This window comes from Myotis yumanensis, unplaced genomic scaffold (assembly GCF_028538775.1).
Source record: "Myotis yumanensis isolate MYYU_CA2020_CCGP unplaced genomic scaffold, mMyoYum1.0.hap1 SCAF_2, whole genome shotgun sequence".
NCBI classification, from domain to species: domain Eukaryota; kingdom Metazoa; phylum Chordata; class Mammalia; order Chiroptera; family Vespertilionidae; genus Myotis; species Myotis yumanensis.
In genome coordinates this window covers 101,741,239-101,754,347 of record NW_027223753.1, presented here as the reverse complement: position 1 = coordinate 101,754,347, position 13,109 = coordinate 101,741,239, and the positions used below count along the sequence as shown (strand labels likewise).

Sequence of the window (13,109 nt, the reverse complement as noted above, 5' to 3'; positions counted from 1 at the left end):
GATAAAGACATGAAGGCATGCAAAGGAACCTAGACCCACCACTTCCTACACATGTGTCCATGGGCAAGTGGCCTGCATCCTCTCTATAAACTAAGGGAGTGAATATGAGGATTAAAGAGTTAATAATCACACAGAGCTTACAAAAGTGCCTGGCACAGGCCTAAGCACTATATGGTGTCTGTGATTAGCATAAAGTTATTTGAGTTTAAATAGCTTCTCTGCTAACCAGACCGTCAAAGCACTCAGAGATCCCTGCCCTGCAGAATCTGATTAACTGAGGCCCTGAGGAAGGGGCCTCTTTCCTGCTGCGGCCCTGGGACCCTGCAGAGGTGGTGCTGGAGTCTTTTTCAGGAGGGGGGCTGCCTCCGGATGCTCTGAGAGTCTCCACTTCCTGAGGGTCACCCTGTCCCAGGGTTCCCACCCTGTGGCCCAGGAGGGCAGCAGATGTTAGGGTGGTGTGCTTGCCAACCCCCTTCATCATGCCAACCCCCTTCATCATGCCAGCCCAGCAATAGAAGCCCCCCTCACAAAGCCCCCTGAATGACAACAGCCGTCACACCCCTCTGCCGGGCCCACAGAGCAGGCATGTGGCTTCCATTAGGCCACATCTGGACATGCTCAGAGGCAGCCTGGATCCCTGGCAGGGTTCCGGCTCAAAGACAGGAACACCCCCCCCACCCCGCCCCAACCCCTGTTTTCCCCTACCTCTGCCCCAGCCAGGCCTCGGGCAATGGCTGGAAACCTCCTTCTCTGGGACCCAGGGCTACCATGGCAACAGGGCTGGGGGTCATTTCCGACCCCATGTCCTACCTCTCAGCAGGCCCCCAGGCAAACAGGACAAAGCCACCTCCCCAGCTTCTCCTCACAGAGGGCCCTTCCATCACTGGGGACCCCCCAAGTCCTCCCCCACAACAACAGTCAGAGGCCTCTAAGGCCCCCCACTTCTCCCAAGATGCTCAACTGGACACCTGACCCAGCCCCTATCAGGCCTCCTACCAACTCCCCCTGCACATGGTTGTGACCATGGATGAATCTGTGTGCCTATCAGTTCAACGCCTCCTCCCCAGCGAGACCTCAGTGGGGAGGCTGCGCCTGCCTTTCTCACTACACAGCCCTTGGCACAGACAGAGTGCTCCCTAAACATCTGCTGAAGAGATGCGCGAACTGAAGAAGGATAGTGAGTAATAATGGCTAATGTTGTAACTACTCTGCAAGTACTAAGTTCCCTGCCAAGCACTGGACATGAAAAGGACACGTACATGGGCGTGTGTAGGAGGCAACTAATCAATGTGTCTCTCTCACATCTCTCTTTGTCTCTCTCTCTCACCTCTCTCTCTCTCCTCCTCCTCCTCCTCCCTCCCTCCCTCCCTTCCACTCTCTCTAAAAAAAAAAAAAAATGGAAAAAAATATCCTCAGATGAGGATTAAAAAAACAACAGCCCCATGAAGCAGGGACTTCTCTGCTGCTTAAAGATGAGGAAACTGAGGCAAGAAAAGATAAGCCATTTACCTAAGTTACACAGGTGACAGGTGGATACTGGGTAGGTAGGAGGACAAAATATATTTGGGGGTGGTGGATGGTAGGCCAGTCTTTGTGTATCTGACCAGGGCCAACCTACTAGGTCCCATTTAAAGCCACCCCCTTCCCCCACCCCCATATCAGCCTCCCATTCCTTCCTTCCCCACGCACCAAAAGCTGCAGCAGCCTGTCCATCCTCATGCTCTGATCATTCTCTGTGCATGTGTGGGGCCTCTGCCAGGACAGCCTTCATAGGCAGTAAGGGACACTCAGTCAGAGACCCCTATCCACAAGCAGCCTCATCAAAGGCCAGACTCCAAAATCCACTGAGAAAGCCCAGGGCAGAAAGGAAAAGGAAAAACCAGGGATCCTGAGAACAAAGCAATTCTCCAGGATTCCAAAGCCCAGAAGCACAGAGGCCTCTGGAGGCAAGAGGTAGGTAGAGGGCAGGGCTGAGTCTATTTTGGAAACCCTAGGGCAGCGGTTCTCAACCTGTGGGTTGCGACCCCTCTGGGGGTCGAACGACCCTTTCACAGGGTCGCCTAAGACCATCGGAAAACACATATATAATTACATATTGTTTTTGTGATCAATCACTATGCTTTAATTATGTTCAATTTGTAACAATGAAATTGGGGGTCACCACAACATGAACTGTATTAAAGGGTCGTGGCATTAGTAAGGTTGAGAACCACTGCCCTAGGGGCTGCATGCTCTGGAACCAGGCCCCCAAGCCCTCTCATTACAGCCCCACCTCAGCCCACACATACTCCTCACTCCCCACAGGCTCTGGGTGTGGTGGGAAGGAGGCCCCTGAAGCACAAGGATCAGGTCCCAGTCCACCACTCCCATTCTGTGACCTGGAGCCACTAGAAACACCTCTCTGACCTTGAAATGAGAAGAAACGTACCTCCCTGGCTTGGGGGGAACATCAAGTCACAGAAACAGGGCCTGGAGTACCAATAGGTGCTCTGTGAGGATGAACTGCGTGCCTACCCACTGTAAGCAGGCTGGGTGCAGAGCCCTCTGGGCTTTTGGACCACCTGGCCTACAGGTCAGAGAAACCTGCATGTGCACAGGCTTTGCACACAGCTGCTGCCCAGCAAGGCCTATAGCACTTGACAGATGGGAAAAGGGGCCCAGGCCAGTTAAGAGACTTGCCCAAGGCCACACAGCTGTGGGCATCAGGATGGGTCAATGGGAATACTGCAGAAATCCCAGAGTCCCCTCATGCCCCATCCTCCAAGAAGCCTTCCCAGATACCTCCCAGGCATCTCCCCGTCACAGCCCCCCACCATAGTGGTTCATTCCTGCCTCCCCAGGGCCCACCAAGACCTGCTCATTATTTATACCTAATAAAGGTTTGTAGAGTTATTGATATGAGACTGAACAAGACACAGACCCCTAGCTGTGGAGAGAGATCACTAGACAATGAGGTAAGTCCCCAGAACACCCTCAGTGGGGAGAAAGAAAATGAAGCTGAGGGGAGGGTCAACAAGACCCAAAGATTCAAGGAAGGCTCTCCTAAAGGAGGTGCACCTGTGCTCGTTGAAAACAGTGAACACGTGTGTGGAACAGAGGGGGAGACAATGCTGCAGGGTTCATGGGACGGCAGGGGAATTAGGGAGAAGAGGGATGACTGCTAGAGGGGTGGCCACAGAGCTTGCATTGATTCACTCATTCATTCACCCAGGCCCTGCTGGAGGCTCCTGTACACAGCAGAAAGATGACAGATGTGGTCCCTCTGCCCATGGCACTAACATTCTACTAGGAAAAATTACAGCAAGGTAAGAGGAAGGTATGGTGTTCTTGTAGTTTGGTGCCCAAGGAAAGCCTCTCTGGGGAGGGGACTTGAACAGAGAGCAAAATGGAGTACAGGAGTGAACCAAATGGACACCTGGAAGAGCATTTCAGGAAGAGCAAGTGGCAAGTGCAAAGGCCCTGGAGCTGCTATGGTATCTAGACCAGGGGTCCTCAAACTTTTTAAACAGGGGGCCAGTTCACTGTCCCTCAGACCGTTGGAGGGCCGGACTATAGTTTAAAAAAAAAAACTATGAACAAATTCCTATGCACACAGCGGCAGCAAAAACACCCGGCAGGCCAGATAAAAGCTTTCGGTGGGCCGCATGTGGCCTGCGGGCCATAGTTTGAGGACCCCTGATCTAGACAGATCAGTGGGGCTGAGCACAGTGGGTAAGAGGAAGGGTTGCTAGGAACTGAATATTTATCCCCCCACCCCCATACCTGTGTTAAAACCCTAATCCTCAATGGGACAGTATTGGAGATGAAGCTTTTAGGACGTGATTAGATGATGAAGGTGGGGTCCTCATGATGGAATCAGTGTCCTTCTAAAAAGAAACAAGCAAGAGTTTGCTCCTCCTGTAATGTTATCTCAGATGAGATGTATCCTCGCCTGCTCTGCCATGTGAGGACACAATGAGAGCCTGGCCATCTGCAAACCAGGAAGTAGGCCCTCAACCCAGCCTTCACCTTGGATTCCCAGCCCACAGAACTATGAGAAATAAGTGTTTGTCATTTCAGTCACCCAATCTGTGGTATTTTTTGTTACAGCAGACCAGACACACTAAGACAAGGGTGATGGAGATGAGATGCAAGAGGTCGCAGGCAGGCTGTGCAGGGCCTGTGGCCCGAGAGGGCTGTGGATTCTACACTGAGTAGGTGGAAGCCACGGCAGGTGCAGAGCAGAGGAATGAGAACAACTTGTGTGTTAACAGAACCAACTGGAAGATGTGCCGGACATAGCCCTTGACTCTCAGAAAGAGCTCTCATATGAGACTGCATGCCCTAGGCTGTCTCCTCAGAGACCAAGGTCACAGCCATGCCTGGAAGGATGTGAAACTCATCACCTCCTGCTGGGGTTCTGTGGACACTCCAGGCCCCACCTGCACTTAAGCAGGACCCTCCTCAGGACCCCCAACCCTGTGAGGGTGCCTATTGGGCCTTTGACCACAGCCATACCACGCATGTAGCCCAGCACTGACTTCAACAGGGATCTCACCTGCACCCACCCACTCCATTCCCAGGAGCTAAGCCAGGGAGAAAGTGGTATCTAAGCTCATGCCCTAAAGTGTGGGGCACTCAGACCCAGCTTCCCCTGCCCCAGGCAGCTGTACAGAGACCTAGGCAGTTACAGAGCCCAGGGCTGCCTTCCCTGGACTGAGTGCTAGGGAGAAACTTGAAAGACGCTTACCTTCAGGGTCACCTCTGGGGACAGAATGGACAGAGTTGGGGTCAGTGTCCTCCTCTGGCCGAAGATGGGGCAGAGCTGGTGGCTGCTTGGGCACTTCCTGGATAGGTGGGACCTGGGTGGCCTCATGGGGAGGTGTGGTCAGGATGGTGTGGCTGCTGGGCTTTGTTGGGTTTCCGGGAGAACTCGATGTGGCCTGAGACTGGAGGACACTGGCCGTGCTTGACCCCAGCATGGGGCTGGCTCCCTCCTGTCCAGTACTTTGTGGGGTGGCCTGGGCATCTGGGATAAGGTTATCTTCGGGCCTTGCCCTGGCATCTGCCTTCTCCTCTTGCAAAGGGAGACTGGGCTCGGCTGGGCCTGCACCGGGAGGCCCATCGAGCCCCCTAAGGCCACCTGCTGCCAGTGGCTCCCTGACAGCGATGTCCTCCCTCTCCTCCTCCCCTGCCCCCTGGCTGTCCTCCATCACTCTCCTGGCTTTGGCTTGAACAGGAGCTGGCGGACCCAGGGCAGCAGCCGCTGTTGGCCTGAGGAGAACGGCCAGCCAGGGGGTGGCCTGGATGGCAGACAGTGGCTGACTTCCACCTCCCAGGGTGGCTGGGGCCCCTGTGCTTGTTTGAAGCTCGCCTGCCAAAGCCGCTGCGGCTTCTGCTTCAGCCACCTCCTGGTCATAACTGTAGGGGTCTTCATAGTGTCGCTCAGGTTCATTCTCCTCAGCATCTGAGAAGTTCCCACTGGTGGCAGTGGGCATGGCCTTGGCATCTCCATGGCAACTGGGGACCTGGTAGCAGATGAGCTCACCACCAGTGTCAGGACAGTGGCAGGCCTGGCACGGTGGCAGGTGGACTGTGTGACCAGCAGCATACTTGCGGCCAGCATGCACGCAGCCCACCTGGCCGCACTGCGGGCAGCTGTCAGCTGCCACCACAGTCTCGATGCAATTGGGTGGGAGCTCGGGGCACAGCATGAACTGGCAGCTGATCTTGCCGCCACCTGGTGGGCAGGAACACTCAGTGCTGCCAAAGTCCACAAAGTAGGACTGGCCTGCGGGTACACGGCCACGCACGAAGCCACCCTGCAGACAGTCATAGTACTGGTAGCCCTCGCAGGCACAGCCCTGCTGCACGCACGTGGCACAGCAGGCACCCGGCTCCAGCGCCTCCTCGATGCAGTTCTCCAGCGGTGGGCACTCGACACCCGTGCAGTCCTGCCGTGGGGCTGCTGCACCTATGCTGGCACCCAGGGCCAGGGCCAGGGCCAACCAGGCTCCTACAGGCTCCCAGAACATCACCATGGTCCCACCGCCAGCCCAGGTGCAGCCCAGGTGCCACCTCGAGCCAAAAGGTCCCCTCTCCTGCGAGGCCCTAAGGGAATCAGAAAGGACACCTGTCAGCACCATATGGGGCCTACACATGAAAACACATGCACCGCCCAGGCACACACACACCTGCACATGGCTGGATGAAGCCTCAGGCTCTTTCACTCACACACATGCCCTTATCCCAATGTCCCCATGTCCCCAAGCATAGTGTCTGGTGGGGCAATGACAGAACAATGGCCACTTAGTGTCCGGCACAGCCAGGAAAGGAGATCTGCCTCTGCTAGCCACTCAGCCAGCACCAACCGAGCAGATCCTCTGTGCACGAATCCTTCTAGAACTTGGGGTTTATTCGCAAACTAGAGGCCTGGTGCATGAAATTTGTGCACTTGGGAGGGGGATCCCTCAGCCCAGCCTGCACCCTCTCGCAGTCTGGAAGCCCTCAGGGGAGCGGGCCTAAGCCAGCAGTTGGACATCCTTAGCACTGCCACAGAGGTAGGAGAGGCTCCCGCCACCGATGCTGTGCTTGCCAGCCGGGAGCCTGGCTTCTGGCTGAGTGGCGCTCCCCCTGCGGGAGCGCACTGACCACCAGTGGGCAGTTCCTGCATTGAGCGTCTGCCTCCTGGTGGTCAGTGCACATCATAGTGGCCGGTTGTTCTGCTGTTCAGTTGATTTGCATATTAACCTTTGATTATATAGGATAAGACAGGCTTCATGGCCATTCTGCTAGCACTGACTCTCTGATGTAGGGAGGGAGATCATAAACCCACAGCAATTCAGTGGGTTTCTGAATGTGATAAGTACAATGAAGAAATAAATGAATAAGAGCAGGGAAACGGAACAGGGAGTGCCGGAAGCTGGTTCACCCTTGCGGCTTGACACAGTTGCTGCAGGGAAGAAACATCTGCACAGCTTATCTTTCAAGGGACCTGGCGTATATGGCATATGTTTGCTCCCCCTCTTAATGCTATGTGTTTTAAACAGGACCACCTCCCCTAGAAAGGTTGTTTCCCCAGGTGAGGATTTTTCCCTGAAGTTAGAGAGGGAATAAAACCCCTTAACTAAGTGCCAGGTGGGTAGTTAATCACTTTAACTACAAACAATCACGCTTAAGCTACATAATCTTTACTCCCTGGAATGGAGATAAGAAATGCCCTAACCTTTGGAATAGAAATTGATAGGATTAAAATCAACTGGTATAAAGACAGATATAACAAGACAATAAAACACAGAACCTGGCTGGAGATCCGGGCTAGATCCTGGCTGGAGAACCTCGCTATGCTGATGAACTGAACCCTGTCTTCGTGTCCTTCCTTCTTCGCCAACTCCGTCCGCAACTTTGGGAACCCCTGGACCTGCTGGGGTTAGACCCCAACAAGGGAGTAACCAGGATGGTGTAGCTGCTGGCTTTGGGTGTGAAAGAGCTGATTTTAGCCAGGGTGGTCAAGCAAGGCTTCTCTAAGGAAGTGGCATTTGAGCTGAGATCTGAGTGAATCAATGGAGACAACCACCTGAATGTCTGTAGGCAAAGTATGTCAGGCGACAAGAATAGTAGGTACAAAGGACCTGGGGCAGGACCAGAAGGAGGGAGATGAGAAATGGTAGAACACCATCACTGCTGAGCAAATTGAGCAAGGGTGAATGTGATGGCAGCCAGATCATGCGAGATTCTGATTACTGTGCGGGCTGCTGGAAGCTGTGGCCTGGAATGACTTGATGGGCTCTGTTAGGGCTGCTTTGTTGAAAACATGGGAGCCGGGCCAGAGCCGAGAAGCCAGTCATAGGAGGCGGGAGAGGACAGTGGACAGGGGAATTTTGAAGTAGAGTTGACAGGATTTGCTGCTAGACTGCATGGGTGTAACAGGAGAGGAGTCCATGATGAGCCCAGGTTTTGGCCGAAGCACCTAGAAGGATGGAGCTGCCGCTTCCTGAGGCAGGAAAGGCTGTGGAAGGAGGGCCATGGACCCACAGGGGAGACATGCAGTTCAGTTTGGCAGTACTGAGTTTGAGAAGCCCAGGGATCATCCAAGTGAAGATGGTAAGAATGCTACCAGGGACAGGAGTCTATGCCCAGGCCAGGGGGCCAGGGAGGTTGCTGGACTCCAAGAGGTAACATGCACATCCCCCAAGCTGAGAAGCCACTCCAGGAAGGGGGAGGGCTCCATACACCCAGGTTGATTCGGAATCCGTCTCAGGGAGAACCAGGCCTGATGTCCCCATAACAAAGTCAGCGACTCTCCATGGAAGTAGAGTGGACAGCACAAAGGCCTTGAGTCAATGCTCAAGTGTCATTTAAGAAAAGAAACATTTGCAGACCTAAATCCTCCTCCCACCCTCCATCTGCCTTTCCATTCATCACACACTCACATGAACAACACATCCTAAGAGGGAAATATTCCCACCAGAGGTTGGCAGGCTCCTCCCAGAGGACCTTTGTTGCTACCCAGGCCCGCTATACCCCACCCACCCCACCGTACATTCTCCTACAAGTCAGTCCATTAGTTCTGCTCACCCTCTTGGCCCCCACAGTGACCTGGCCCTAGGACCCTATCCCCCAGCATCATGCTCTGCCCGCACTCAAGTGATTCTATATCTTGGATTCACCCCTGCCCCAGGCCCAGAGTGATGATGAGGAACATTAGAGCCTGACTTGTGTTTTCCTCATTCACTGTGCAAATCTAAGCAAGGCCCTTGCCCTCTCTGAATCTCGGCTCTGCATCTGTGTACAGTGAAGAGGTTCTACTACACCTTTGGTTCTGGCCAGGAGGCCACAGGTACTATCTAGCCCAGTGATGGTGAACCTTTTGAGCTCGGCGTATCAGCATTTTGAAAAACCCTAACTTAACTCTGGTGTCGTGTCACATATAGAAATTTTTTGATATTTGCAACCATAGTAAAACAAAGATTTATATTTTTGACATTTATTTTATATATTTAAATGCCATTTAACAAAGAAAAATCAACCAAAAGAATGAGTTCGCGTGTCACCTCTGGCACGCGTGTCATAGGTTCACCATCACTGATCTAGCCCATGACTGCACTTGTTTATCCCACATGGTGGGTTTTTAGTTTTAAATTAGTTACCAATTGGAAATGTTCACATGAAAATTCAACTCCTCTTGAAAACCACTGAACCCTGGTCACCCTAAGATGTCACCCAGGACATGGGGCTCTCAGTCCCACAAAGGCCACATGACCTCTCCACTCATGGTGGCAGGGTCTGTTTGAGATCAGAGTTTCCCCAGGCTCACCTCTGAACTGGGAACCCATGGTCATTCCCACTGTGGCCTCCAGCTGGGAGAGCGGAGGTCTGGGCCCTGCATGCTGCTCAGAGTCCCTGGTACTATCTAAAGATTGCGTGCCCATCCATGAGGGGGATGGGGCCAGCTGAGATGTATCTGGAGGAGGTGGACCAGTAAGGAAGGGGGGAGTTAGCCTCAAGAGGCCCTGGTACATCTCTACAACTGCTCTGAATGTTTCATGGGCCCATGGGTGTGTATGTGGTTGGTGGGGGGTAGGGGACAGGCACACTCCCAAGATGGGAGCTCACCAGGCCCAGGAAGAGGCAAAGCAAAACCCACACAGTCTCTGCCCTATTCCTGCCAACTAAAAAGCTGGATAATGCATGCACATTAATAATAATATGATTACTCAATTACCAGCCAAGGGCATGTACCTAGGTTGCAGGTTCAATTCCTGGCTCCGGTTGAGGCATGTGCAAGAGGCAACTAATCAAGGTGTCTCTGTCACATCAATGTTTCTCTCTCTCTCTCTCTCTCTCTCTCTTCCTCCCTCCCCTCCACTCTGTAAAAATCAATGGAAAAAAATATCCTCCAGTGAGGATTAACAATAATAATAATACTATTTAAGACTAGAGGCCCGGTGCATGAAAATTCATGCACTGGAGGGGGGGGTCCCTCAGCCCGGCCTGGCCCCTCTCACAGTCCAGGAGCCCTCAGGGGCGGGAGGCAACCCGGCAATCAGGGGAAGGTGACGCCCCATCACACCTCTGCTGCTGCCACTGCCGGCAGCACAAGCCTCGGCCAGGCCTGGTTACCTGAGCCTTGGGCAGCCCTGGGTGGCTGGGCAGCCTCCATCAGAGGCTTGCCTGCACCTCAGGCCAGCCCTGGGCGGCTGGGCAGCCAACATCTGAGGCTTGCCTGCGCCTCAGGCCGGCCCTGGGTGGCTCAGAGGCTGAGGGAACTGGGCACCATCTTGTGGCTGTGGGCGCCACCATCTTTGAGGGCGTGGCAGTCAATTAGCATACTCCCTCCTTAATGGCTGTGGGCACCACCATATTTGTGATGGCATGAGGGTCAATTAGCATATTCCCTCTTTATTAGATAGGACTAGAGCAGTGATGGTGAACCTATGACATGCGTGTCAGAGGTGACATGTAAACTAATTTTTTTGGTTGATTTTTCTTTGTTAAATGGCATTTAAATATATAAAATAAATATCAAAAATATAAATCTTTGTTTTACTATGGTTGCAAATATCAAAAAATTTCTATATGTGACACGGCACCAGAGTTAAGTTAGGGTTTTTCAAAATGCTGACACACCAAGCTCAAAAGGTTCGCCATCACTGGACTAGAGGCCTGGTGCACAAAATGTGTGCACTGGGGGGAGGGTGTCACTCAGTCCAGCCTGCACCCTCTCCAATCTGGGACCCCTCGGGGTATGTCTGACTGCCAGTTTAGGCCCGATCCCACAGGACATCCCTCTCACAATCCAGGACTGCTGGCTCCCAACTGCTTGCCTGCTTGCCTGCCTGCCTGATTACCCCTAACCGCTTCTGCCTGCCAGCCCGATCGCCCCCAACTGCCCTCCCCTGCCGGCCTGGTCACCCCCAACTGCCCTCCCCTGCTGGCCTGATCGCCCACAACTGCCCTCCCCTGCAAGCCATCTTGTGGCTGTGGGCGCTGCCATCTTTAAGGGCGGGGCAGTCAATTAGCATATTCCCTCCTTATTGGCTGTGGGCACTGCCATCTTTGAGGGTGGGGCAGTCAATTAGTATATTCCCTCTTTATTAGATAGGGTGATGATGATTATAATGCCAGCTGACCTAAGTGACCACTGGGCAGACACTCTGAACAGCAACATATATGCAATTAAGCCTATCTGAGCAGTGTATGACGCTGAGTTCTCGTGCCCAGTGAGGTACCTAAAGACATCGCTCCAGGTCCACACATCCATGGTGGTCCTTGGGAATTTGTCTGGTGGTAGGAGGAAACAAGGCAGAGGTAGGCCACCATGCCAGTACCTGTCCCAGATCCACCCTGCTCTCCACTGAGGATGCTAACCTGGTCAGAATGTGTCCCCAGGTTCCAGCATCCTCCAATGGCAGCCTCCAACAGAACATCACAGGATGGGAGAGAAAGGTTGGGCTGTTCATTTACCACCCCTTTCTCCTTCCCTCCCAGGCAAGGGGTTGGTGGTGGCTGTCCCTGCTCCCCCAAGGCCATAGCTCCTGGAGGGTGACCCTGCTGGGTTCTAAAACCTGCCTCTCCCCCTCCCATGCAGGCCCAGGGTGCTAAGGACACCCACCCATCCACCCACCATTGCTACTCCAAGAGCTGGTTCATCCCCTGTAAGTTCCCCCAACCCTGCTCCCACCTGTTCTAAGTCTCTTCATTAACTACTCTTCCCATAAACCCGGTATGGACCCTGAGAAAGAAGATATCTACCAAGAAGGGTTCCTGGTAGTTTGACTGACCTCGAATTTTAAAACAGAGCCAAGCAGCCATTTCTGCACAAGGGCCTCTCACACAAAATGCACTTCAGGGAGAGGCCTGCACTGAACTACCTGCCTGCACTGTGTTCCTGCCAGCTAACCAGGCTCCTTATCAAGGAGTTCCTAGAATTGTATTTCAACCAATTGGATTGAGGCTTTCCCAGTCCAGTCCCAGCTATGCACCTATATCCCCCATCAGCATTTTTACCAGCCAATACCATTCAAACTGCAAGGACTCGGAGTCTTCATTTGCATGAAGATGAACCAATCGGAAACCAGGCAGGGACTTCTGTCTATATAAGCCAGTAGCCCTCTGGCTCTGAGAGAGCCCTTTCCCTTTCCATCAAAGACTGAAGACTGCATTCCAGGCTGAAATGTCAAATGCCTTGCTCCAGCTTAGCTGAACAGGGGCCTTGCCCCTGGGCCACCTCACCCAGGGCTTCTTCACAGCATATTCCACAGCCATGCAGTCTCCTAATTGAGCTGTAACACTATTGAGCTGGTTTCACAGCCCTGCTATATCACAATTGAGCTGTTTGCACTGAATAAAGTTTCCTTCTTCACTGAACCCCAAATTGGGAATTTCTGTTGGTGCTGAAATGGCACCAAAGACCATCAGCTGACACCCATGCTGGGACCCTGACAGTCACACGCCTGTGAGGACCCCACAGAACTAGAAGCCAACGATTCAGTGTGCACAATGCAACAAGGATGGACCTTAAAAATAGAGCACTAAGCGGAAAAGGTAAGAAATAGAACGAGATAGAGAGCCAAACACTACTCATGTCACATAAAGGTAAAAAAATAAATAAATACCACTTGCAAAACATGGGCACATAAACAGATTCACACAGAACAGAACTGGAGGTCTGCCTATAGTGAGGAAGGGAATGGATTAGGAGCAGAGATTGTAGATAAACGAACCAATAAAATACAAGCAGTACCTTGCAGAGAGCAAGATAATAGTGTGTTATTAGTTAAGGAGTGTATTAACTCAATTCTTAGCTGGGGTCTAGCTGAGAAAACCAAAAAGATTCCATACTGGGCCCCTGTCTAAGCCAGAACCCCAGCTTGGCAGGCAGGGGGCTGCATTCAGCTGAGGTGGCCAAGAAGGTGTGACCACTTCCAGCCAATACATAGACCTCATCTGTCACTTAGCTGGGATTGGCTGAGGGATGGGTCCGGAACCACGCCTAACCAATGAGACTCAGAGCTATGACTACTCCTACCAAACCCCTCCAGGAGGCCTGCAGCCTTTACCTGTATGTCTAAAAGCACTGAACCACCTGGGAAGATGTGGGGCCACCCTACTGGAGAGACCTGATCACT

General features: G+C 52.9%; 1 protein-coding gene across 4 annotated transcripts in view; it reads right to left on the bottom strand.

Annotated features, from left to right (window-relative positions):
- The window catches only part of FBLN2 (fibulin 2), a 111,108-nt gene that overhangs the window by 73,812 nt on the left and 24,187 nt on the right, over positions 1 to 13,109 (bottom strand). For all 4 annotated transcript variants that reach the window (XM_070405890.1, XM_070405892.1, XM_070405891.1 and 1 more), the window contains exon 2: positions 4,730 to 6,090. In XM_070405890.1, the coding sequence (XP_070261991.1) occupies positions 4,730 to 6,020 (1,291 nt within the window). In that variant the 5' untranslated portion in view covers positions 6,021 to 6,090. The remainder of the gene's footprint in view (positions 1 to 4,729; positions 6,091 to 13,109) is intronic.